We start from the raw sequence: 27,163 nt of genomic DNA, 5'->3' as shown, positions 1-27,163 counted from the left end.
TGTTTTGAATTCATGATCTGAGATGAGTTGCAATTTTCCTGCACGCCCACAACAGCCATATCACAGGCATATTTGACGGCCAAAGCTGAAAAGGTGCTTAAAAAAATACTTCTTGTGCCAATCTTGGCTGGACATGATCCAGCTGGAAGGAGGAAACAAATAACCACAGGGGGTTTGCTCACATACCTTGCAGAGAGGAACCTGAGGTAAGCTCTAACATGGAGCTACTTCACCCTTCAGTATATACAACATTGTATGTAAAATGCCAACAAACGTTTATTTCAGTGCAACTATGCGGGGGGGGGGGTTGGAAGTTGAGTGCCGATCAAGAGATTTACGGCAAAAGCAACATGGGGGTGTAGTGAAAGGACTGGAAAATGTAATTGAATATTTATTTCATTCATTCATTCCTTCTTAAGTGTGTATCCTGCCCTTCCTCACAAAGAAGCCCAGGGTGGCAAAATGCAGGTGACAAAGCAATAAAAACATATTAAAAACAATTCCAATACGGATCTGGACTGGTAAGGATCTCAATTTAAAAGGCATTTTGAAAGAGGAAGGTTTTCAGTAGACATCCAAAAGACAACAGACACGCCACCTTTCTAATATTGAAGGGGGATTCGAAAAGTAGGTGGCAAAACCCTGAAGACCCAGTTCCTGCACTGCCTATTGACATCACGGCACCCTTTCGCACCTGCTAAAAGCATTTTTATTTGGCAAACCCATCAAGACATGTAGAAGTCGACATGTATTTTACATCTGGTTTTACCTTAACTGTTGATGTTAATCATATGTTGAATTTTTATTATGTTTACTTTTGCCGTTTGTTGACAATTTTAACGTTTGTTGGTTTTGTTGGAGGTTTTGAGTCATGGTTGGCAAAGTTTTATTCAGAGTAGACCCACTGAAATGAATAGACCAAACCCTTAATTTAACTGGGTCTGCTCTGATTAAATCTTAGTGGAATACCACTCTTTATTTACAGGCAAGTGGGGCATATGTTTTGTTGAATAATGAATGATTTAAATAAATAATTTCCCACAATAACCTGGTAAAGTAGGCCAGGCTGAGAGACAGTGACTTGTCCACTGGGCGGGTGGAGGGGATTTGAACTTAACCTGGTGCAAATGGAAATCATTTTTCTTTAGGAATTAATTGGGAAATTTCCCTTTTGTCGAAAGGAATCAGTGGTAGATCTAAATAGCGAGGGTGCAGCATGGATTGGACAGCAGCCACACAGATGGACCGCCTGATCCTGTGCGCTAGCAATGAGCAAAGCTACTTTTGATGTAGTAACTACAGGCACACGTTATTTCCCAGATGTAGATTGTATTTGGGGTAGGGAATTGCAGTGTACGAAATGTCTGTCAGAAATGGTGTGAATAGAACTGGGTCTGCCTCTGCTTGTACAGAAGCACATTCTTCAGAGTACCAGGGTGGGGTCTCCCACTCCTTCCCTCTGGGCTTTTTTTTTACTCATTCAGTCCTAAACTGGTTTTTCTAGTCCTTTTTTTTTAAGGCAAGTTTCCATCTCGGCTCTTAATCACCTGCAGCTCAGGGAGGAGCCACCCAGGTTCTGCTTTTAACAATCTGCAGACTTTCTCATCCTCTCCTGTCATACCATCTCCACAGACAACCTCAGGCACAGGCAGCTGCTGGAACGCACCCACCCCTTTCTTCAACAGCCTTCCAGACAGCGAGAGAGAGGGGAGCTTCAGCCGCCGCCGAGATGTTCAAAGGGGTGGGCAAAGGCTCGCCAAGCAGAAGCTCCCCGAGCAAAGGGTCCCCGATCAAGCAGCCCAAGTAAGTAGTTTAAAGTGTGGTTTTTGCAGAAGTGGGGAGAGTGCCATGGACGCCAGGAGGCCACCTCTGAACTGGCAAGGTGTCTTACAAGTAAAGGGGGGGGGGAATGAACATTGTTTGCCTAAGGGAAGGTCCAAAAGAATAAGTGGCCTGTGGGCAGCTGCCTGTATCCATTCACCTGGTTGGAAGTAAACACTGAACTCTGAGGTACTTTACTTTTGAGCAGACACACCAAGTGTTCTGCTGCAAAAGCTATGCTGGCGTCTCTTCTCCACAGTAGGCTTCCTCCTCCTCAGCCTGGCAAGTGCTTCTGAATATCTGTGTACAAGTGAGAAGGTGAAAATCCCTATTTATTGAGACTAGTTATGAAAAATATGGCTTGGCTTGGGAGCATACCTAAAAAATCAACATCTGGTGGTATTCCCAGCACAAGTGAGCCACAGTCTTTTGAGACATCTCTGTCTCCTATTGTGACAATTGGGAATTGTCTCAATAGGAGACTGAGATGTCCCAAAGTGTCTGAAAGTGCCACAATACTTTTCGTTGCTCTAGTTCTGTTTCCCTGCTTGATCTTTTTCTTCCTGTAGTGGGATGGAAATTGTGGTGCTCTCTTGCATCCCACTGCCATTGGGATTCTTAAAAGGCAAAGTAGCCTTCAAAGGGGCATAGCTGCCATTGCTCCGTGGTGGCCAAGCGTAGGAGGCTGACAGCTAAACATTTTCCATTGGCTGCCAGATTTCCCTTCTACCTCTTGGAAGGGTGTGATTCCTCTTGCAGGTATAATGCATACAAGGCACCATTCAAGGCAGTGAAACACCTAACTGGCCAAAGCAGGAGAGCCCAATAAGTCAAGTTAGCAGAGGGTAGAATAATATTGGAGAAGGAGAAGTTCATACACCCCAATTATCCTTGCTTGTTAAGGGCAGTGCTTTTTTCAGGTGGTTCTCAAGGGTGCACAATTCATTCACCTCTAGAGGTTGTTGTTAAAAAATTACCCTGGTTAAAGGTAATCTGTTTTCTTGTCCAAGTCCATGGCTAATCACTTCCTCTATTTTGATAAATTTTTACCGTTTGCAGATGCCTTTTTGAATGTTTATGTGAGTTGCTAGAACAGTAATTCTTTAGGGTTCAGAGTGGGGAAGGGATACATCTTTTCTATCAGGGCAACCTGTGCTAAATGCCTGTGAAACAGACATTAAGGTATGCAGGCTGCCATTTTGCACCCGCTGCAAAATGGTCCATTCCCTCCTGTTTCACTTTCTACTCCAATGTGGTGCCCTCCAGATGTTATGGCTTCATGCAATTCCCTTCCCTTCAGAGGCAGATGGAGTCCTTAGGCTCCATGCAAAGCTACCTTAACTTAAGAACAATCTTCTCTGTCGGCTGCTTACTCTTTTCTCCTTATATGCCCAACTAGGATTTTGTTGTTGAGCAGCTGCTGTCATTTGAAAGGTTTGTACATGCTGCAGGTTAGTAGCACGAGTGTGATGATTTTTCCAGGGAGGTATCCGCTGTTAATATTGTCTTAGGGACTATGTCCTTTTTTAGTTTGTGTTCCTCCTGATTGGATTGCGCACATGGTGTAGGCCAGAGAATGGTCTGAGGGCACATAATGTCGTCACACTGTTAAAGCAAAGTGGGCCTCAGACTGATCTGCTAACTCTCTGTCTTGGCTTTCCAAAAGAGAATATACATGAAAGAAATCTGAAACCATCATAGTATTTCTGTGCATCCCACAATCAAGCTGCACTAAGAGTGTTTGAGGTAGCATAATGCAATAATTCAGATTATGCATAGTTTGCCTTATGGAGAGCTTCAGCCACATGGCTAGTGGTGGGGGATGCCTGAATGTTTGGAGGAGTCCTGTGAATAGCTGCAGTAGGGAATAAATACGCCTCATTGATAGAAGGCCATGGGAAGCTGCCTGATAATGAGTCAAACCGTTGTTCCATCTATTCCAATAGTGTCTGCTACAACTGGCAGTAGCTCTTCAGGGTCTTCTTCATCTCCTGGAACTTGGTCATTTCTTACAAAATGGAAATGCCAGAGATTGAACCCGGAACATTCTGCGTGCAAAACTAGGGATGTAAGGAGGCATCAATTTCCATCCCATCCTCAGCTAGTCACAGTCAGCATCATTCCCATTCCACTACGGTTCGGCTTCATATATTTTCTATGCCCAAAACATAGGCAATGAATTAAACGGTCAATTTCTGTACATTTCAATGGAAGGGAATCATAAAAAAATATATGCAGAGAATAATGTAACCATTAATGTAACATTTGCAGACTTAGGGGGGGGACCAATGAAGAGGAATGTTGCTTGCATTCATTTGTGTGATTTCTGATCCTAACCATTGATGAACATTCACAATGAGAGAATTTCCAATCCTGCTTCTCTTTCTGATGAAATTTTGCATCCCTATGCAAAACCCATGGTCCACTGTTGAATTATCTAACCACTCCTCAAAAGAAGTCATGGAAATATTGTCAGTTTGCATCATTTATAGATGTCATGATCAGTATTTCTGAATATGGTGCTTTTACCCTAGTAGGCGTCACTCATACTTATTCTAGCAGTTGAGGCACAGACCCATGGTGTTCCACTGAGTTGTGATGTGACCCTTTAAAGACAAATGCTGTCCCTTGAAAAAATCTATATACTCCAGGCTTGATTCTATTTGAACTGATAGGGAGACAGATATTGCTGATGGCTAGAATTTTCCTATCAACTCAGTGCACACTGGAATCATTGTTCATTCATATGTAAAGTCTTAATTTTCTTCATAGACGATTGCTAAGAATACAATAAAATCTTCTTGGCTTTGGTTTTGTCATCAGCTTGACTTTTAAAATTAGCTTTGGTTGCCCAAAGCAAAAAATAAACAGCCAAGGCAGGTTGATGTTTTAGATGGCTGGTGTTCGATAGGAATCCAAAACGAAATGATTATCTGGTTCAAAAAGTCATGGCAGTATGTCCAAGATTTGTCTAATGCTTAGTGACTTCCAAATGCCTCATAAATATTAACTCAATTAAGCCTGCCCTTATTTTTCCCTATTTGACAAGCTATTCATGATGATATCCAGTGTCAGTCATATTCTTGAGTATGACTTAATAGGACATCACCCATAGCTGAGACAAGTTGAATCACTGTGCCCTGTCATGGCTCCTAGACAGCTTGATCTTTTCACCTAAGAATAAGGAAGAAATGAATGCTGTCATTTATAGGAACTGAGGCTTCTAATAACCTTCCAGCTCCTGGCACAATCGCTACAACATTCAGTTTGTGGAGCTTGTATTTTATGAATGTCACCAAGCCTGTATTCACATCTGTAGCCCATGCAACTTTTCTGCCTAATAACCTTTTGGTGCATTGCAAATTTGAACCATCACCTGAATGCATAAGTGATTGCATTGGTAGCTAGCATGGAAGAGCTTGTTTGTGATTCTTAAAGCTGTTGTGAAGTGGAGTTGAGAATAAACACATGAACAATTATTGTGCAGGTGACCTGTTGTGGGCTGGGGTGTGATGCTGGCAGATTATGGCTATTGTTGTTTCCAGTGGTTTGACATCACCCCTGGAGGCATACTCCATTGTCTCTCGAGACAGTTGTATGCCAACATTTATTGTGGCATGGAAAGGTGAAGTCACACATACAAATTCTAATGAGGTGTCATCATTTCTGAAAACAGTTGACAGCTATTTCTGGATTTCTTCCCTTTTTTGGTACAGATTAAACTTGAATGAGTTAGAGCAAGAAAGCTAGGAGGCTCATGGGTGTGCAGAAGTTGTTAGTAAGTTGTATTGATTTAGAAGCTAATTGATTTTTATTTTTAAAGGGGGGATTTCTAGGTTCATTTCTGAGCCAATCCAGTGAAGACAGCATCAGGGCTGCTTGCACATTTCTAGACTTGAAAGCCCTAAATTTATGGTCATGGAAGAAACCACTTGGTTCACTTATTATTCCAGAGGAATATATATATATGGATGGCATGGTCTAACAGAATATGTTCAACCCAACCATTTTTTTTCCTGGGGAGAGTATCAAAATAACAAAATATTTCAGGTCAAGGAATCTAGGTGAAATATACACCTAGTTCTTAAACTCAGTTCTTAACTCAGAAAATGAAATTGATGTTCTTTTGAAAAATCGAGTAGTTCCAGGTGTCAGCTAGCTCCTCTTTCATTGGATGTCACCAGTGTGGCAAGCCATTCCGCACTCTTTTAATTTTTTTTTTTTATCTTTTTATTTTAATAGCCGCCTTATGTTTTCCTGTTGGGGAAAAAAAGGACAGTAGAGAAACTATTAATAAAGCAGTGACAAGCCCAGAATTAGGCATAGAAAACAACATAGTATAAATGGATGTCATCTAGGCCTTGAATTTTGGTCTGTATCAGAGAGTATTTATGAAGCTTCTTTACCTTTATAAAAGAGTATAACATACTTAATTTTAAAAATCCTGCTCAGAAGCAGAATGTTAATTGAGAGAGAGGGTTAACTAAAAATACCATATTCTTCTGTGTATAAGACAAGCACTATTGTTTTGAACCCTAAATTAAGAAATCAGTATTTTTTGGTTGCCAAAGTTGTTGAGCTTTTCTGGGGCAATCTTGGAGTTGTTGATCACCCTGCCGAAAACCGTGTATAAAACGACCCCCCGTTTTTTACTAAAAAAATTAAGGGGGAGAACCATTGTCTTTCATACACAGAAAAATCCGGCAAGTAAGAAAAGCCAAGATACTTCCTAGATTAAACACAAAAGCTGTGGGGTGGTAGTTTAAAAAATGCAGGTAACTGCTGACCTATCCTGGATGATCACCAAGCACGCTTAATAAAGCCAATTAGAGAGAATCACCAGTGAATTACCATGAAGACAGTTACACAGAGGCAAGCACAGAATATGTATTTGTTCTGGAGAAAGTTGTTACCAGACTTAGGATTTAATAATCATATTGCACTCATGCCTCTTAAGAGGTCAAGGCAATGAACACGATTAAAAGGTTCACTTTGAAGGAAAACCTTTGATATAAGTTTGGTGATGGATAAGTTTGCTACATGGGTTTTGCTAAGGCTGTGAATCTAGGAAGGTAGATGGTTGTTGGGATAACTTTAGTATGCGTGGGAACATCTTTTGTGGTGTACTCTCACATGCAGAGGGCAGCATGAAGTTTGAACGGCTCCCCCTACCCACAGCAGGGTGACTTTCATGAACCTCCCCTAGCATGAGCCTGGGTCAAGCCTGCCATGTTAAATCTCCCACAATGCCCCAGAGCATTTGACATAGCATTGCTGAATGACATTTTCTGGGGCACTGTAGGAAATGTTGGGCAGGAAGCCCAAAACAGGAGGCAGAGTCAAAAACAGTGCGCCGTGAAAGGATGCTAGATGCTATCGCCAGTCCTGAGAATTTCTAAACAAGCATCACATGGCAAAATGCAAATAGACAACAAGGAAGTGTTCCATGAGCCACAAGCATCTCGTTCCAGCTGATCTTTGGTTCTTGGGTTAGTTTGTTTTATCCGAAAGGTGGGTCACCAATACACCTTGAGTTTCAATACTTTGTGGTTTCTTGCCATACATATCATACCATAAATTGCAAAGTATGAGCAAAGCTGCCTGATACGTTGAGTTTCCCTTGACTAGGCCTGTTGGCCAAGGTGCAGAAAGAGAACTCAGAAAAGCAAATACCTTTCTAGGGCTGTCTCAACATGTCAGGGAGGCCGCATGGGTAATGACTAATATTCCTTCTCGTTTGGCAGCAAGCAACAGTTGAAGTTCTGGGTGGTGTCCAAGTGTTTGCCATCAACGGCTCCTCCTCATTCCAGGGATGGGGAGCCAGTGGGGCGTCAGCAAGAGGCAAGCGACTTGTGCAATTGACATGAGAAAGGTTAAACCAGTTTCTGCAAAAAAACTGGTAGGACTAGTGATCTCTGAGGGAAATGGGAGCTTGGTTGTGTGTGTGCCCTCTCTCACCAAACATTACCACCCACCTTCTTTGACAGTGACAGAGAATAAAGTTTTGCACAGGAACAATTGGTTGCATACAGTTGTGTGGGCGGAACAACTTCTGCTCCTGTAACAAAATGTCTCCTCCCTCTCCTCTCCCCACACCCCACATCTGCTCTAGGGGTTTTCACAACCCTCCGCAGCAGATCTGGAGGCAGAGCAAAGAGGAGGAGAGGGAGTGGGAGTTCTGTTGGGCTCATGGAAGTCATTGCATGTGCTCAGTGACTTAGCTTAGATTTAATCTGATATATATTGCTGTTTTGAGTGCTAAGAAAATGTGACATTCCTGAAACAGAAAAGCCCCCTTGAAAGGATCTAGATCTATCTATCTATCTATCTATCATCTATCTATCTATCTATCTATCTATCTATCTATCTATCTATCATCTATCATCTATCTATATCTATCTATCTATCATCTATCTATCTATCGATCGATCTATATCTATCTATCATCTATCTATCATCTATCTATCATCCATCCATCTATCTATCTATCTATCTATCATCTATCATCTATCTATCTATCATCTATCTATATCTATCTATCTATCTATCTATCTATCTATCTATCTATCATCTATCATCTATCTATCTATCTATCTATCTATCAATCATCTATCTATCATCTATCTATCTATCTATCTATATCTATCTATATCTATCTATCTATCTATCATCTATCATCTATCATCTATCTATCATCTATCTATATCTATCTATCATCATCATCTATCATCTATCTATCTAATCTATCCATATAATAATTAAATATTTCTATAGCAGCCCATCAATAAAAATTCCCTGTGCATCCTACAAACAAGACAAGATTATGATTACAGCATGTAATAGTTTTTAAAATCCCACAAGAAAACAACACCTCACTTTCTTTACTGTAACTGTTTGCAATAACACCAAAAACAGTTTACAGCCTACACTAAATTACACTAGGCCACAATTGTCCAAGCTTAATTTAAAAGGAAAATTACTAAGGTGGAACAGAGAGAGAGAGAGAGAGTAATAATCCACCATAAGAAGTAAGGATGACTCAACATGCATAATCACTTTTTCGCTCCATTCCACTTCACTAATTTATTCTAGCCTTTGTTGCTGCTCTAGAAAAGCAGGATTAACACATCAGAGAGTCTAAATTGAAACTAAACTTGGAAGGCCACTCAACATTTTAACTGAAATGGTACAGAGCCCTTCATGGACTTCTCCAAGGCATCTAAATTTTAGCACTCTAATTTCTTCTTTCGCCATTGATTTATGCTAGCAGTAATGATAGGGTGTGTCTGAAGACAGGGTTTGTGAAAACTGAATACTTCTGATGGTACATACCTCTGTCATTTTTCTGCAACAAAGGACAACTGTTTCTCAGACATTCATTACATCAGCTCATTTTTATTGCTACGCTTTCCTGCATGCACACACTTATTTTCTGTTGATTAGTCTGAAATAAGCCAGTTTATTTTGACTTTGGCTTACAATTCCACAGTACAGGAGACAAAAAGCATGTACTTAAATGCATATACATGTGTCACAGAGCCTTGACCAATTGCTAGCTTCCGGATGAATTAATACAGGTAAAATGTGTACCTATATTAGTGAAGATCACATACAAGAAATACATAATATTTGGGGAAATCTCTTACAAAAATTTGTATATTGGATGCATTTATATACGAATATATATATACTGGTGGAAATGTATAAAATGCATACAAATTTGTTTGTGTGTATGTGTGTGTGTGTGTGTAAAATTATGTCAACCGTATTTAAGGTTGAGAAAATGAATTTTCCTTTCCAGTTTTTTTTTTAAAAAAAAAACACAAAATACCCTCCAGATATTCACTGAATAATATTTACCAAATATACTTGTAACCAGCATTCAGTTGTAACCAGCCGTTATATTTTGCAGCGTCGATATGCAACACAGTACAGTGTTAGTTACCAGCATGAGCAGCTGATATGTAATGGTACAGTGGCTATCAAGCGTCCTACCTTCAAGGAACACTTTCTGCTTTGGCACCTGCCAAGGAACCTCTGTGTGCCACAACATTCTTGTGGAGGAACCCTGAAAATGATTCAGGTGCATGGCATCAGGTTCATACACACTCAGTTCACTCACAAGGGCAATGTTGAGTCCCACAAGAACACACTGTGTGCCCATATAACATACTCATTCTCTTGTGGTTGTTGAAGTAACATCAGTTGTTCTTCTCACAGAAGAGTCTTGCTAAACTCTCTGTCCATGACACAATGTGGAGACTAGAGACAGGAAGAGCTGACGGTTAATGATATCAAAGGGGAGCTGTTCTCCCTTTTGATTTCAATCATGGGGTGGTAAAACGTCAGGTTTAAAATCACCTTCAATCCCAATATTCAGGGGCTGATGGGGGAGAATCAGGCATCAAGGCGTGGCTCAGGAATGGGGTTTAAAGTGAAGGAATAGGGGAGAGTTGAAGTGAGCTTCCCAGAAGAGAGTTAGAAAACCACTGGTTGTTTGTGATATTTGACAGCATTTGATAGTTGGCATGCAATAGTATTTTTATTTTTATTTTATTTTTATTTGGGACGTGGGTGGCCCTGTGGGTTAACCACAGAGCCTAGGACTTACCGATCAGAAGGTCGGCGGTTCGAATCCCTGCGATGGGGTGAGCTCCCATTGCTCGGTCCCTGCTCCTGCCAACCTAGCAGTTGGAAAGCACGTCAAAGTAGAAGTAGACAAATAGGTACCGCTCCGGCGGAAAGGTAAACGACGTTTCCGTGCGCTGCTCTGGTTCACCAGAAGTGGCTTAGTTCTGCTGGCCACATGACCCGGAAGCTGTACACCGGCTCCCTCGGCCAATAAAGCGAAATGAGCACCGCAACCCCAGAGTCGGCCACGACTGGACCTAATGGTCAGTGGTCCCTTTACCCTTTACCTTTTTATGCAATAGTATTTATTGTTCAAAAGCTGTCATGTAATTTTTTTATCTTGTAACATTTGAATGATAGGTATATAGTATATTTGTGAATAATGATTTCCATTCAAAATGTGAATACAAAGCTTTGGTAACCAAAAAGTATGTTTAGTAGGTTCTTTAAAAAACACATATAGGACGACAGGTGCTTCTGATAGATAAGAAGTATCTCTTCTCAGAGACAAATAGTTTTATTTTCCATTAGAATGACTCCCTATAATATTATAGTCTGCAATGTCATTCACTGCAGTTTTTATACTTTACTCATTACTGAGGGGAGAAAGAAATCAACTATTGCTCTTTTCAACATATAACGTAACACACCCTAGGTGGTTCTCAAGAAGTCACTAGGAAGTCATCAATGGGTCAAACAAACATTGTGTCTGGATTGTCAGGCTGTTGACAATCCACAGTATTAATTTGTGGTTATAGGAGTGTATGAAGAAGGCAATTTCTTAGTCTGGGCTGGTGGAGAATTGTGGAGAAGGATTGTTGGTCAGAACTGGAAAGACTTGTGAAGAAGAAACAGTCGACTGAAGTTGCAGCACATTAGCAACTTTGGACTTTGGATGTGCGATGCCTTTGAAAGCTGAAAACCCTCTCTAGGCTCAGAGAAAGACGCCTTCTTGTAGCAACTGTGTATAATATGTATATAGTGTGTTTTGTGTTTACCAAGTGAAACAACCTCTGCTACATTTTGTCTGCTATGGGACGCTTAATCGCTTTGCTGAACTTCTGACTGTGTGCAGTCACCCAGAAGATTACTGGGCACAAACACTCCAAAATGCATCTCACTTCCACATTACGTTAGCAATAAAGTTAGGCACTCTTTCTCAACAGCAGACTTGGATCTGTTTCATTCCTATTGGCCTGGGAGCGTCTCCTTGTGAGCTGGAGGCACAGCGGGGCTTTGTTGAGGTTGCTCAGCTGATACACAGAGAAGCCACTAGGACTCCCCATTTACGTGCATTTCATTTATGGGGGAGGGTCCAGAAGATAATTGGAGAGTCACCTGTATTTGGCAATTGCCTAATGATTAATCGGGCCATGACTCATGGCAAACTACTGTAATTTGTATGCACCTGATTTCTCTATTCTTGTCCTCAGATCCTCAAGCACAAATGACTTGGCTGTGCTCATCTCTCGCATGCAAAAAAATGCTGACCAGGTGGAAAAGGACATCCTTGAAACACAAAACAAACTTAAGCAGGTAAATTTGGGAGGTTGATATGAGACCCACACTATGTGCTAGAGATGAAGGGGTATTGGAGAAAGGCCTGAGTAGAGCATTAAAACCCTGAGGTTTCAGATGCATATGTATAAACACACCCAATGTCTAGGTGGTGTACAAGAGCTTTAATACATCATGTTGTCTCCAACCCAATGCCTTCGGGAAGTATCATCTGTTGTTGTTCCCTCAGCATGCTAAGTCTATCCTTCATAAATTTGTCTCACCTGTTTTTTTCAATCCTCTAAGCTAGAGGCTACCAGTGTGTATTTTGGCAGTGATTTCTATAAATTAATGATTATGCACTGCGTGACGAAAAACACTTTCCTCAAGTTTGTGAAAATACCGAGAGCTGCCTGTTTGTACTCAAGAGTAAGATTTGGCTTCATGATTCACAGCCACTTCCTACCATCTCTGATGGATAATGGCATTTATGCACCAACACTTTTTTGATTACAGGACAGCAGTTACCGCCAACAGAACAAGCCTTTTGAGTTCCAGCAGGAGAATGCCAAAAACCTGAAAGAGGCCGAGGTGCTACTGAAGGACCTCTTCCTAGATGTGGACAAAGTCAAACGTCTGAAGCACCCTCAGGCCTTGGAAATTGAAAAAGAGTGAGTTTGTAATGTTTCTATTTGTTTGCAACCCTTCTGAACTAAATTTAAATAATAATAATAATAATAATAATAATAATAATAATAATAATAATAATAATAATAATTTTATATATATATACCCCACCCTCCCCTGCCAGAGCCGGGCTCAGGGCGGCTAGCACCAGTAAAATTACAATAAAAACATAATGGGGGGGACCAATTTAAAATATGGGTCAAAATACAATTTAAAATGCAGCCTCATTTTAATAGTAGCTCACAGATCAAAACCTTAAGGGGAGGGAAACATAGGGGTCAGACTGAGTCCAAACCAAAGGCCAGGCGGAACGGCTCTGTCTTGCAGGCCCTGCGGAAAGATGTCAAGTCCCTCAGGGCCCTAGTCTCTTGTGACAGAGCGTTCCAACAAGTCGGGGCCAGTACTGAAAAGGCCCTGGCCCTAGTTGCATGGTGACTAGGCATGAGGCACAAATTAGATTCAGTTTGCATTTTAAGGTGAATCTTCCAAATCTGCACCTTCCAAAACAATGTACAGACTGAAATTCAACCATGCCTGGATAGCTCAGTTGGCAAGAGCATGGTGCTGATAATCCCAAGGTTGCAGGTTTGATACCCATTTGGGACACCTGTATATTCCTGTATTGCAGGGGGTTGGAAAAGATGATCCTCAGGCTCCCTTCCAACTTTACAATTCTATTATTCAAAATTTGCACTTCTCTGAATTTTGCAGTGTGGTTCCCCAACCCAACATATGTGTACAAAAATGCATGTACTAAGGTAAAGTTGCTCAGAAATGCATAAAGCAGCAGAGAAATTAATTAGGGCAAATGTAAATATATGGGGAAATACGCTTTAGAAAGATATATGTACAGTGGTACCTCAGGTTAAGTACTTAATTCGTTCCGGAGGTCCATTCTTAACCTGAAACTGTTCTTAACCTGGAGACCACTTTAGCTAATGGGGCCTCCGGCTGCTACTGAGCCACTTGAACACAATTTCTGTTCTCATCCTGAAGCAAAGTTCTTAACCCGAGGTACTATTTCTGGATTAGCGGAGTCTGTAACCTGAAGCGTATGTAACCCGAGGTATCACTGTATATTAGGCAAATGTGTATACAAAAATGTGTATATTAGGAGGAGTCTACACTAAAATGGAAGTCTGATAAACTTAAATTGACAGATTCTCCCATCCCTAATGTTAACCCATGTGGCTGGCTGACATCAATAGGTGATAAACTCCGGACCAAACCTTTCATTGTGGTCCTGGTCAAATCTTCCTTAGGTTGGGAGACCTAATTTCTAACAGAGAAACTTCCTTCTTTCTTGCAAAGCATCAAGCAGCTGCACGGCCGAGTGACACACCAATGCGCCGAATATCGAGATCTGTATGAAAAGTTTACACTTCCTGAAGCTGGTTCCAAAGTGGACTGGGGGAAAATTCTAGAACAAAAGCAGGTAAAGGTTGCTAACTGGATACACTGGTATTTGATTTGAGCAAGCAGATTTGCTAATAAAGGTGAACATTAATTCCACTAAGGAAAACAAAAGGCATGATTCAAGAAGTTGTAGTTATGTTCATGAGGATTTTATTTTTATTTATTAAATGTCTATACAGTACCGCCTTTCATCCAAAGATTCATGGGGCAGTTAACTATATAAAAACACAAAAATATATAACATAGTAACAAACAAAAGCAATAACCTCCCCTGGCTCAATCATTGATAGCAGATGAGACCATCTTCAGATATGGCCCAGTATACAACTTGATGGGAATTCAACCTGGTCATCATAGTAGCTATGGTTTGGATCGCAACCTTAGGCCCTTTTGTCACTGCCATCATTGAAGGAACTATAGCAGAAGGGGGGTTGTTTGGATTGTTAAATGCAGTTTCTTTGCAGTAAACCTGAGAAAGTTTTTTTAATGTTGCAAATATCTTAAAGCAACCCGGAAGATGCAGCTGCTTTAATAGTGCCTTTGAAATAAATGCCCCAGGCTTGTAGTCAAGATGAACCGGCAGCTGTTTTGCTACTGAACATACCCTTTGCCACAGACCTGCTTTCAACTACTGGCACTAGACCTGAGGTTTTAGAATGGAGGGTTGCCTTGTCATCACTATAGCTCTTTGGTGTCCAGCTGGGCAGGGAATAATACTTTGTTGATAATGTTGTTGTGGATGATTATGATGATCTACCAACAGATGAAACAGGGTTCCTTAGTGCACAACCGACTTCTTCCTCCCCTGACTCAGGGGGAGTCAAATTCCCTGTTTGGATGATGATCCAGTCTACGCTTCCCCCACATCTCCTATTTACTCTATGGGCCCCTAATAAAGTCTGTGAGGAAGACAAAACACACACACACACACTTCTCTTCTCTGGTGTCCTAGCTATGGGCAGAGTAATGGCTGGAGGCATTTGCATTGCAGAGCTAGAAGACATTTTGGCTGCTGCCAGCCACACTGTTGTCTTGGATGTAAGCCTACTCAGCTGTTTCTTCTCTGCATGAACCTTAACTCTCCTCCTGCCCTGCTTCCTTGTAAAATCAACAACTAAGGCTGTGTACAGACTATAACTTTAAAGCACATTCAAAGCATGTTTCTCCCATAAAGGAATTCTATGCACTGTATTTTACCCCTCAGAGTTACAATTCCCAGTATGCCTTAACAAACTACAGTGCCCAGAATTCTTTGAGGGGGGAAATGTGCTTTAAATGTGTTTTAAAGGTATATTGTGTACACAGCCTAAGGTCCTCCTGAATCAAAGGATTCTCCTCTGTCTGAAAAGCTTCATGGCAGAAAAAAAAGTTTATCGGGGGGGGGCAGTTTTACCAATAATGGTTTTGTGCTGGTAAAACCACCAGGCCTTTTGAACCTGTCCTGAGAACCTCCGCCTCCCCTCTTCTGTTTTCTCCTGCTCTGTTGTTCTGGTGCTCAGTAACCTCCAACATCACAAGGTAAGGGGGTCCTTATTGCTGGCAGCTACCATGAGGAACAGATCTTGGCGTAGGAGGTTAGAGGAATGGACTGGTCTTTCTCAGTTGGGTAATCCTTAAAGTGACCTTACTGGCTTTGTTGCAGAAAGAAATCGATGCAGGGAAATATGGACCTACTATGCCAGAGCTGGAGAAACAGGTAGCAGAACACAACATCCTTCAGAAGGAAATTGAAGCATATGGACTCCAGATCAAGAACCTTCATAGTCCGGTAAAATTGCATATTTCATCTACCTTTCCAACTCTGTTGATAGACCCCATTGTGTGCCCCCAGAATGTGTTCAGTAGGGTTCCCTCAACCATGCAGTACAGATTCCGAGGTTGTATAGAGTATTGCAGATATTACTATTGTGCAGCTGGAAGCAACTGGGTGCATAAAAACTGACTCCTTTTGAAATGAAACATGGTCCAGACCCATTAGATATTATTCAAAACTTTACTTGCAGAACTTTCTTCAAAACAGAACAAAAACATCAGTGATACATCCAAGTAATTCCATACAATATCTTGCGCTGTCCAGCACAGGCTCAGCATCTTATAAATAAAAGGTCTATAAAATCTCCACAGTTATAAACTTGAGAAAATAATGAAGTTTTGAGTTGATGCTGAAAAGATAACACATGAAAGATGCTTAAATAAACATAGCTTTGGTTCTTCGAAAAATTATGTTATTTGTTTTTGTTTTTAAGGTATTTTACTGTTTTATTATGCAAACCCCATTTTTATATGAAAGCCAGTCAATAAATGCTTCATTGATTAATTAAGTAATTAACACTGTAGGTGTCAAATGGACTTCTGGGGGGAGAGTATTACACATTTGGGACATTATGTGATTATGTGGCCTTTTTTAGGACATTGTACCTCAGCTGCCCTATTACTGAACAGTGTGATAATAACAGCCTACAGAAACAGACTGAGCCTTAATTACCTTAGTAAAGTAAGATTGCTTATTGATAGTGATGACTAATTGGTAGCCAAAAGTAAAGGCCGACTTAGCTAATTGATAGCTTTCTGCTGCCATTCTTTAAACAGAAAGCTATGCGTAGTCTGCTTTGAAAGGATGAAACAAAGCCAGAATTTTGCACTCAATGTTCAAAATTCAATGTTCCCAGCATCACTTTCCTGAATCTGATTCAAATTAAAATGATAAACACTGAATTAGTACACACAGAATACCAGCATTTTGAAATAAACTTGTTAGCATAAATTTACTTAAAAAGCCAGAAGACTCTACTTGAATCCAAATTGTATAAAATAAGTCTTCACTGACTTTCCTACAGTACATATATTGGACCCTGACAATTGCCTGCAATAAGACAAGGTCTGCTTTTTAAATAAAACTTTCTATAGTCTGTGAAATTCTTTTTTAAAACTTATAATCAATTACTTTGTGAATGTTCTCTCTCTCCCTCTCCCTGCCCTCCTCACCAAACAAATAGGAAGCAGAAGATTTAAGGAGCCGGCACAAGAAATTGCTGGTAAGAATCTTTTCCAATATGTCTAGAATAGAATTTACTGTGTTAATCCATAGACCACAACATCACTTTTTCTCTATGAGGTAACTTATTTTTCCTTTTAAAAAAACCAAATGGATTATTAAAGAGGCTTTTATATTTTAAAGAAAACTGTCAGGTTCAGGCAGGGCGTTGGTTGGAAAATGAGGCATGTTTAGCTGCACCCCAACCTGGACTAGTCGATTCCTGAAGCACTTACAAAGCTGCTGAGGCATACCCAGGGGAAGAGGAAGGTGGGTGCAGGCCACCCCCAGTGCCACCACTGAGGGAGGTGACAAAATGCCAGGCGGCACTCACCGAGGGGCCTGTAGCGCACCCGAGCCACACGTCTCTCCCAGCGACTTCACTGCTGGGCATACTTCTGCACCCTTGGCAAGAAGCTATATTGGGACCTTCAAAGTTGGGAGGGACCATGGACCCAACACTCAAAAAGTTTGCTATTTGTTGCCTTTCACACTGTGCCAGTGACTTCCTCCACAGCCATCAGGATTGGGTCTGCTATACTGCCACCCTTCTCCTTCCTCCTCCATCATCTGTCTGCCTGCTTCCTGTCTCCCTTCCTCCGCTTGCTGCTTTCCCTTCTACTTCCTCCCTATCCCTTCCTTTTCCATCCTCCTGCAACTCTCTTCAACTGTCTCCCTATTTATTCCCTTTGAGCCATGCTGGGTGCTCCACTCACACTTCTAATAGTGCTGCTGGCCACCTGGGGAGGGGTCCCCACAGGGCTGCTGTGAAGGCCCACACCAGCAACTGGATTCTTCCTCTGAGACGCCCAGAGGAGCCTGCGCCCCTGGTCCAACCACCCCAGAGCTGAGGAGGAATAGCCTGGGGAATGGGCAGGTGGTCTCCTAGCCACTCCAAGGCAGAGTGGAGAGGTGCAATTTCTGCACACATACTTGGGCTTGCAGCCTTGGAGGTGCCAACCTGGTGAACCCCTAGGTACACTCCTACAAAGCTAAAGTTGGTTACTAGTTCCCAGTACCTTATTTACAGTTCCTGGTCCCCTGCATAAATGAAGCACTGAATGTGTAATTGGAAGCGTGAGGAAAAGAAAAGCATTTGAATGCCCTGGGTGCAGTATTTAAATTCTGCACCTTCCACGCAATGGTTTCCAGAACCTGAGGGCCCACTTCAAGCAACCAAACAGGCCACATGACTCGCTGAGCACAAACACCTTCATTTCAGTCACCCATCCTCACAGTAGCCAGCGTCTCTATGGGGAAGTTTTTGGACTGAGGTTTTGAGGCTGGATGTAGGAGGAGATCCAGGTTCATATGATAAATGTTCAGTGGTGGCCTTTGTCTTTCATTCTAAACTACTTCATGGAGTTGTTGTGGTGTCAAATTATATTATGAGGAGGGAGAATTGAGACGCACTATGTTCCCTAAAACAGGCTATAGGCATTCTAAGTTAAAATTGCTGTCAAGGCATTGAAATCTCCTCTCTCTCTCCAAATGGACAGAAAGCCTCTATCTGGCGGGGCCAGAGCTTGGGCAGCCTCTATACACACCTCCAGGGTTGCACTAAGGAGCTGGGTTACCTCACAGAGCAGCAGAACAAGATATTGAGGCAGGACTGGAGTGACCAGATGGCTGACCCCCAGTCTGCGCGGCATGCGTACGAGGTAAGTGACGGCATTGCAAAACAAAAGCACCTGGTAGGGAAGAACAGAAGATTTGGGGAAGACTTCAACATAGTGCTTTGGCAAGGGTTCCATAAGCACAATAATTTTGACTTGCCAGACAGAAGAATTCCCTTACATGGTGTCCTGGGGGTTCCCTCAACACCCGCAGAACCAATTGTGGGAGCCACGTCCTGCATGCAGTGGATGCTATTGTGTGGGCTTCGCCTAGCAAGGCTTGTTTGTAGAATCCTGCCCAAAGGGTGGTATTCAACTAAGTTTTACTCACAGTATACCCATTGAAATCAATGAACATTCCTAATTTTAGTTGATCTGCTCTGAATAAAACTGTTGAATGCCACCCATGGTAACCTTTTGGATAAGACTTTGGTCAGGGAATGCGGGTTTCTTTTATTTACTCTCCAAAGTGGTTTTTAGCTCACAATGATTCATATGTGTAACAGCACCAACATGTAGCATAGCTGCATTTGATAGGAGTCCTTTTAATTATCAGTGTTGAACATCACTTTACTAAACAGATAACTGGGCCTGTTGCTGCTGCTGTTGCCCTTTACCTCAGTCCCACAGATTCCACACACTCAGAGGAGAGTCCCAACGTATATTCAATATGTTCTGGTTAGTCAAAGCTCTCTGACTTGGGCATGTTTGTAGTTACTCTGACTTGGTCAACAGAACAAGGGTGGACCCCAGAGAAAACCACCCTTTAGGCTTCTTCTGAGCATGCATGCTCTCTAGTGCTCCTTTTATGGAGCTACGAAGTGCCGCACAAGCATGGAAACATTGAGGAGAGAAAATGCAAATGGGGAGGCTGGAGGAAGCTACCGACCATGTTATGAAACTTTTATATAAATGGTTGGGGAACCTGTTCCAGGCTGCTTTGTGGCATGTGTAACTGTGTATATGAGAGAGCCAGCAATGAGGAAAGGGAAAACGGATATTTTTGCATCTAGATGCTTCTTTCTTTGCATGCAAACCATTTGTGAATGGGGATTTGGGAACAGAAGTCCTACCACTTTCAGCTGACATAAGCTATCACTATAATCTATGCCCTGGTTTCCTTAGCCAATTGGGTCTGGGGCACATCTGGAAAGTTCTAGCTACATGTACTTCACATTTTTCCAGTTGTTTTATTGAGAGAAGAGATTGTATAAATGTGCTCTTTGTCTTCTAATGCATCATTTATCTCTCTCTCTCTCACTTTTATATGAAAATCTGAGCAGCAGGAGTTTTCTCTGCCCCACTGACGTCAGTAAAGGCATCTAATAACTAAGCTTAGTGGTAGATTTGGCAGTTTCCAGGACAGGTGGGGCTACTGCTTCTCCTAAAATGCAAAGGACCTCTTAGCATTCAAAGTGCTTATATAGTGAGCTCCTTCTGATTCCCCTGCAGGATTTCAAAAATAATGAACTCCTTAACCAAGAAGAGTATGTGAATACCCTCCAAGATGATGGAGAGAGGATGGTCGAATTGAAGCATCCAGCTGTGAGCCCAATTCAGGTAGGTGCAGAATCTGGAACTCTCTCTGTGCCCAGATCTTCAAACAGTTATGCACTGATTCTCCCATAATCCCTGACCATTGGTCATGCTGGCTGGGGCTGATGGGAGTCCAACTACATCTGGAGGACCACCAATTCCCCACCCCTCCGCTTAACAAATAATTGTTCTAGATTTCTCTTGCTTCAAGCTGTGTCTAAATGTTTGTGATATTATATGGCCCTCCAGAGCGAGTTCAGGAGAACAGCAAAATAAAAGAGCACCGTATTTCTCGCTCTATAAGACGCACCAGACCACAAGGCGCACCTAGTTTTTGGAGGAGCAAAACAATAAAAAAAAATCTGAATCTCAGAAGCCAGAACAGCAAGAGGGATCGCTGTGCAGTGAAAGCGGCAATCCCTCTTGCTGTTCCGGCTTCTGGGATAGCTGCGCAGCCTGCATTCACTCCATAAGACGCACACACATTTCCCCTTACTTTTTAGGAGGGAAAATGTGAGTCTTATAGAGCAAAAAATACAGTATTTATTGAGATACTGTTTCACCATTAAAACCTACCGCATCCTGAGAGCTGAGAGCAGGCAACTCTAGTGTGCCACTTTAAAAAAATGTATCTTTTCCCCCAAAGTTTTGCAATCTGCAATAGATGAAGGATCTTCTCTGAATAATTACGCTAACCTTACATTCTGTGTTTTGCTGGACAAATCCACACTACAAAAATAGCTTAGCAGACATCCTCTTCTTCCCAAGGAAACCTGGGAATTGTAGCAGGGGTGTGGGTGGACTCACAGAGAAATTTCTGCAACTTGGCAAACTACAATTCCTAGGATTCTTTGAGGAGGCAGCCATGACAGCTAAAGTGGTATAAAAAGACAAACCTAAGTTTGACAATACCATACTATTTGGGCTGTGCTATGTGCTGCTGGATCTGCTGGGTTCTCTGCCCTCTGGTTCTGCAGGGCAAATGGATCATGATGCATGTTCAATAAACAGGTTGTCAGGTGACATGATTCAGAAGCTCCCATTCCGAAAGGCCTTTTCTTGTGTACCAAAAGATAAAATTCTTCAGGATATGTGGTATGTTGGAATAGCTGGGTCAAAGTTCTGGCCCGTCATATGTACAAGCCCTGCACAAATGCCCTGGAAATGGTCAGTTATGAAAGGAAACAGAAATTGCAGAGCAAATGTCATCTGGGGAGTTTTTGCTTTGTGCTACATTGAAGTTTGGCATTATATTCTCAACTGAGAATATAATCATGGAGAGCTTGGGCTAGAGTCCAACAATGCAGCTTCTCAGGGAGTGGTAATATTTTGCAATCTGATGGCATTAGTATTCGGGGAATGAGATGTTGCACAAGAATAAACTATACTGCTGTCCATCCTCTAGCTGTGCAACGAGCTTACAAGTGTGTTTTGAATGTTAATATTTTTCAAAAATGTTTTACGACACACCTCTGATCCAGACCTTATAGAAACTGATACGTTCACATGATACAAAGCAAATGTGTTGATTTCCCTCTCTCAGATTTTGAACAGCATATTATCTTTCCCCTGTAATATTATTTCCTTTGTTGTGTGGATTCAGCAGCCTACAGCTACATACTTCTGTCAGTTTGGGGGTTAACAGAAAAGAAACTCAGCGGAAAACCATGAAGCTAGATGGAGAACGACATGAGAACTATTTCTTTTCCACTGCAGGCTCATCAGGAAGCGCTTAAGAATGAGTGGCAGAATCTTCTCTACTTGTGCATCTGCCAAGAGAACCATCTGAAGAACATAGAGAACTACAGAAAGGTAGATTGTGGGAGGGTACTAGAAGGTGGTATATGAGGGACCCCAGGGATCTCAAATCTTCATGATCATGTGTAGAAACTTTTAAAATATTTAGGCAGTTTCCTAAGGGCAGGCAGACAAAATTCACATGAAACTCAGTGATCAGAAGGTACACCTTCAGCACTTTGAACTCCTTGCGTCTTTGTCATCTCATGGATCCCTCCTCACCCATAACTTAGAAAGATTCCATGTTCAGAATCTGAAAGCATCTGTTTGTCTAGTATGCCCATAGAATTGTAGCGTTGTAGAGTTGGAAGGGACCCTAAAGGTCATCTCATCCAACTCCCTGCAATAGATGTTGCATTTGTTTTTGCAGAAAATCTCTTAATTTCATAGGGCTTGATTCAGATTTTTTGTGAGCAGTCCTTCTCCCTGTGCCCCATCAAAGCTGCTCTAGAACTGCCTCCAAAGCAGCAGCGCAAGGGGCTTTGGGGTGGGGGAGCAAAGGTTAACAAAAATCACCCTTGCCCACTCTCTTCCTCCTGTCAGAGCCACTGCTAGTTCTGAGTCCATTCCACAAACAGAAGCGGACCTTCCATTTGTGGAAAGGCAGGTCTGAATCTAATGTAGTCCTTTTAACACTCTTTGAATCCCTTTTTGGGGGGGGGGTTTAAAAAAGAGATTTCCTACTGCATTGCTATTGAAATTTCTATCTCATCCTTCGGACACATTCCTAGGGCAGCTTACAAAGAATCAAAATGCAATACCATGCAAGTGATTAAAGCCATTGCCACTTGCAAACAACGTATTAAAAGCAGCAAAATCTAAAACAGCAGCATGCATTTGCCAGCAGATATAAAAACCATTACACAACCTTAGAAAATATAGAGCTCTTCACCTGGTGCTGGAAGGTCATCAAAGTAAGTGGCAGGCAAGCTTTCCTGGGAAGAGCATTACAGAATATGGGAGGCACCATGGCAGCGACTATTGCCCAATGTTCATCTGCCACTCCTGATATGGAGGAAAACCTGTAGAAGATTCTCTGTGCAAGATCTTGGTATTGATAGAATTAGGGCATGTTTCCAACATTTTTAATGCTTTAGCACTAAACCAAATGCATAGAGGCAAAAGTCATGGCCGCATAGTACTGGGTCACATGACTGTTGAGGTCTTAATGCAGGCCCCAATCACACCAGTGGGCAGCACACGGAAAACTAGTGGAAGCAGCCAAACTCTGGAGCCCTGAAGCTTGCACTGTCCTGATAGGAATCAGGCTATATAGTTAAAGTTTGGCAAAAACAGCAACATGAACGTTCTGCTATAGGAGCACAGCAGCAGAAGTTAGCAGGGTCTGAATTTCATGGTCAAAGTACATTTCTCTGACTGTTTTGCTACTGCTCTTCTCTCTGTTTTGTATTTAGTTCTATGACGATGCTGATGCTGTGAGCCATTCGCTAAACAAGCTGAACAATGACCTTGATACGAAATACAGCACGTTCAACAAGGACAGCCCGGGAGTGGTGTCTGATTTATTCCTTCAGCTGGAAGTGAGAACCACAAGGGGGAATGGGGGCGTGATTTCAACAAGTTCTTACGTTTTAATTACTGGCCTGGAGCAACCGTGCCTCTCCTGGATTATTGCAGCAACCAAATCTAATTATTTTTATGGCTTCATCTAAATTCAGTTAGGTGCAGAGCCAGGGAGTTATAAATTGGACAAGTGGACTTGATTCACTTCATTAAATCGAGCGAAGAGAAGCTAAGATAAGAGGGGAAAGGAGGAGGTGAGGGAAGATGAATTGCTGGGGGGGAACTGCACCCAGTCCCTGTGCCTTGTGACTGGGTTCTCTCCCAGAAGGCTTTGCTCCCCAGATAAGAATTAATAAAACACAGAAGTTCTGTTCAGATGAAGATTATGGATGAAGGGCTGACCTGGGTTGAGCAGGGAGATCATGTGCCTTTTGAAAAGTTCCTGATTGTGCAGTGTGTGTACAAATTGTGCATGCACAAGCTCTTTCAGACCTTCAGATTAATGCGCATTTTAGGAATGGAGACAGCAAACATGATCCAAGTCCCCCTTCCATGCTTTCTTCTGAATGTGCGAACAGAACAAAAGTCATTGTGCCATCGACATCCTCAAAATTAGGGTCTCCAGCCCCATCAACCTCCAGCCCACACAACTTACAGGCCATCAAGCCAAATGCTTCCCCTTCACTATGTATGGCAGAGCACCAGGAGCTCGTTAACTAGCCTAGAGCTTTGAAAACAGGAACATTGTCATCTACCTAGCAGGCCAATGTATAGGGCTGATGGGCTCTGCATGGGCCACAAGTTGTTCTGGTCCTGCTCTAGGCTGTGTTATTTGCACACCACCTCTGAACTCTCTCCTCCTCTTTCCTGTCTAGAATGATGAGAAGTCTGTGAAACAAGCTGAGAGGAGCATTGCTGAACTGAAAAGGAGGAGCAAGGAGATTAGCCCTTTGAAACTCCGCAGACTCCAACCCTCCCAGCCAATTACTGTGACTACCATCTGTGACTGGGATTTGGGCGATGTAAGAAAATGGCCTTGTAGTATCATATGTGATGGAAACTGATTATTCTGAAAATGTGTACCGTGTACCTCACTGTGGTTTCTGAAGAGTTTGCTTTAATCTCCTTTTTGCTGCTACTTCTACATCTACATCAAATCAAGCAGAAAGAAAAGCAGCAGTGAAGTATTTGGGTGCCATGTTTGAAAAAGGAACAGTGTGGTATGAGATATGCCCAGATATCCCTAAAACAGTGCAACAACCAATCTGTTGTTGTCTAGTTGTGTCCGACTCTTCATGACTCCATGGACCAGAGCACGCCAGGCACTCCTGTCTTCCACTGCTTTCCACAGTTTGGTCAAAGTCATGCTGGTAGCTTCGAGAACACTATCCAACCATCTCGTTCTCTGTCGTCCCCTTCTCCTTTCCCAATATCAGGGTCTTTTCCAGGGAGTCTTCTCTTCTCATGAGGTGGCCAAAGTATTGGAGCCTCAGCTTCACAATCTGTCATTCCAGTGAGCACTGAGGGCTGATTTCCTTAAGAATAGAGAGGTTTGATCTTCTTGCAGTCCATGGGACTCTCAAGAGTCTCCTCCAGCACCATAATTCAAAAGCATCAATTCTTTGGCGATCAGCCTTCTTTATGATCCAGCTCTCACTTCCATACATCACTAACCAATCTGTAGCACACCACAAACAGTGAGCAGGTGTGACACCACACAACTGACCCATTTATTGTAGGACATACCATGGAATGGAGTGGCAGAGTTTAAGGGAAATCACTTTATATGGCATTCCACCCATTTGGGGCTAGTAGGATAAAGTTATCAATGACTACTAGTCATGGTGGCTGTATACCATCTTCAGAATCAAAGATAGTGTATCTGAATATTGGAATTATGGACAGGAGATGGATTTTGCTCTAATGCCCTGTTTATGGGCTTGCCAGAGGCATCTGGTTGGCCACTATGGGATTTAAGATGCTGGTGTAGATAGGCCTTTGGTTTGGTCCAGCAGCAGGGCTCTTCTTCTCTTCTTAGTCATGGCACCAAATGTGTACATGTACACACATCTAAAATAGACCCAGGGCACCTCTGAGCTGCAGTAATGAAGAACAACATTTTGTGACATCTGAGCAATGTCTTGAGTTTGTTTTTCTGGCAAAGGGTGGCTATATTTGAAATTCTCAAAACCAAAACTGTCCTTCTGTCTTTCTTCCTTCCAGGGGCGGCTCGAGATGGGTGAGAAGTATATGCTGCATGACAACAACAACCAGGAAAACTGGGTTGTGCAGAATGCCAGTAGAGAGACTAAGGTAGCACCTGCTGTTTGCTTTTCCATCCCCCCTCCAGATCTAGAGGCCATAGAGAGAGTTAACAGGTGAGTACAAAGCTTTTTCTGTCTCATGAGTATACCACTAGTGGTACACATGCCACAAACAATAGGAACATATTTTCTATCTATTCAACACTGGTGATTTTTAAAAATGGGTGAATACGGGTTTTATTTGTATTTTTATTTGTATTTTTATTTGTATTTATATTTGTATTTATATTTGTATTTATATTTGTATTTATATTTGTATTTATATTTGTATTTGTATTTATTTATAAAACTATTTCTATAATGCCATATCATAAAATATTAGGGCAGTATAGAACACGAAACACCTTTAAAAACGATGGGGTTGAACCATGGTTTTGGAAATTGTCCCGTATCAGAGGTTTAATGGCATTCTATCATGCGGGTATTATGTCTGCATGTGCTGGGGAGCTGCAAAAGATCTGGTTCATGATGGTAGTGAAATGTTGCTGGATGGAAATGGTTTTCAGGCTCCCATATGCCTGTTGTTTAAGGTGCGGGTTTTGTGGTATCATGTTGCCTCTACACATAGACTTTCCATAATCACTTGGAGAATTGTTGTTTTTACGATCAAGTGGTGTATAATGTTGACAGCAATTCATGCAGGGCGCTGCATCAGTAGTCACCCCATAAAGCTTTCATGTTAGCAAGCATGAGTGTCCTGCCAGTGGAACTTGTACATCTACATATGCTAAGAATGTGATCATAGTCACCCCTGAGAATCAGCCTTAAGACAGTGGTGCATAATTAGGAGGGGCATCATGGCAGCAATTTCCCTTTTCTCTTGTTCATTTTTCCTCCCCAAAATACACACTATTCATGTCATTTGTTGCTTAGGAGACTCTCTGAAACTGGAATTTTAATTAGTTTATGTCCTTCCAGCTCCTTAACAAATTGGTCTTTGTAGATTCCACCTCTCCCACTGAAGGCTCTGCAAATATGTGCTATCTTTTCTAATTAGTGCTCTTTCTTTTTTTGGCATTATCAGGATACCACATTTACTCCAAAACAGTGCAGACAACCACCAGAATCTAAGACTGATCTTTGTAAAGCATTCAGGGAACAGTTTTCCAAGTAGAGATATTTATGTAGCTAAAACAGCATAATCTATCCTCAAGAGGGGGGAGGTACCAGAAAGGTTGAGGGAACGCCAGTGTTTGGAGAAGTACAAAAAAAAAAAAAAACAATTGAGAAAGCTCCGGGTGAGAACCCCAAGTCAGTTCAATGAGCACACTCAGTGGGGA

General features: G+C 42.0%; 1 protein-coding gene across 2 annotated transcripts in view; it reads left to right on the top strand.

Moving 5' to 3' along the window:
* The window catches only part of EVPL (envoplakin), a 47,686-nt gene that overhangs the window by 9,117 nt on the left and 11,406 nt on the right, over nt 1-27,163 (top strand). For both annotated transcript variants that reach the window (XM_081897350.1, XM_081897351.1), the window contains exons 3-14: nt 1,633-1,803; nt 11,886-11,988; nt 12,466-12,620; nt 13,948-14,071; nt 15,695-15,820; nt 17,049-17,087; nt 18,586-18,747; nt 20,155-20,262; nt 21,955-22,050; nt 23,451-23,576; nt 24,435-24,581; nt 25,783-25,937. In XM_081897350.1, coding sequence (XP_081753476.1) covers nt 1,633-1,803; nt 11,886-11,988; nt 12,466-12,620; nt 13,948-14,071; nt 15,695-15,820; nt 17,049-17,087; nt 18,586-18,747; nt 20,155-20,262; nt 21,955-22,050; nt 23,451-23,576; nt 24,435-24,581; nt 25,783-25,937 — 1,512 coding nt within the window. The remainder of the gene's footprint in view (nt 1-1,632; nt 1,804-11,885; nt 11,989-12,465; nt 12,621-13,947; nt 14,072-15,694; nt 15,821-17,048; nt 17,088-18,585; nt 18,748-20,154; nt 20,263-21,954; nt 22,051-23,450; nt 23,577-24,434; nt 24,582-25,782; nt 25,938-27,163) is intronic.

Source organism: Podarcis melisellensis, assembly GCF_964234715.1.
Source record: "Podarcis melisellensis genome assembly, chromosome: 2".
Lineage (NCBI taxonomy): Eukaryota > Metazoa > Chordata > Lepidosauria > Squamata > Lacertidae > Podarcis > Podarcis melisellensis.
Note: the sequence above shows the minus strand (reverse complement) of the source record. Positions and strands in the feature narration are given on the sequence as shown.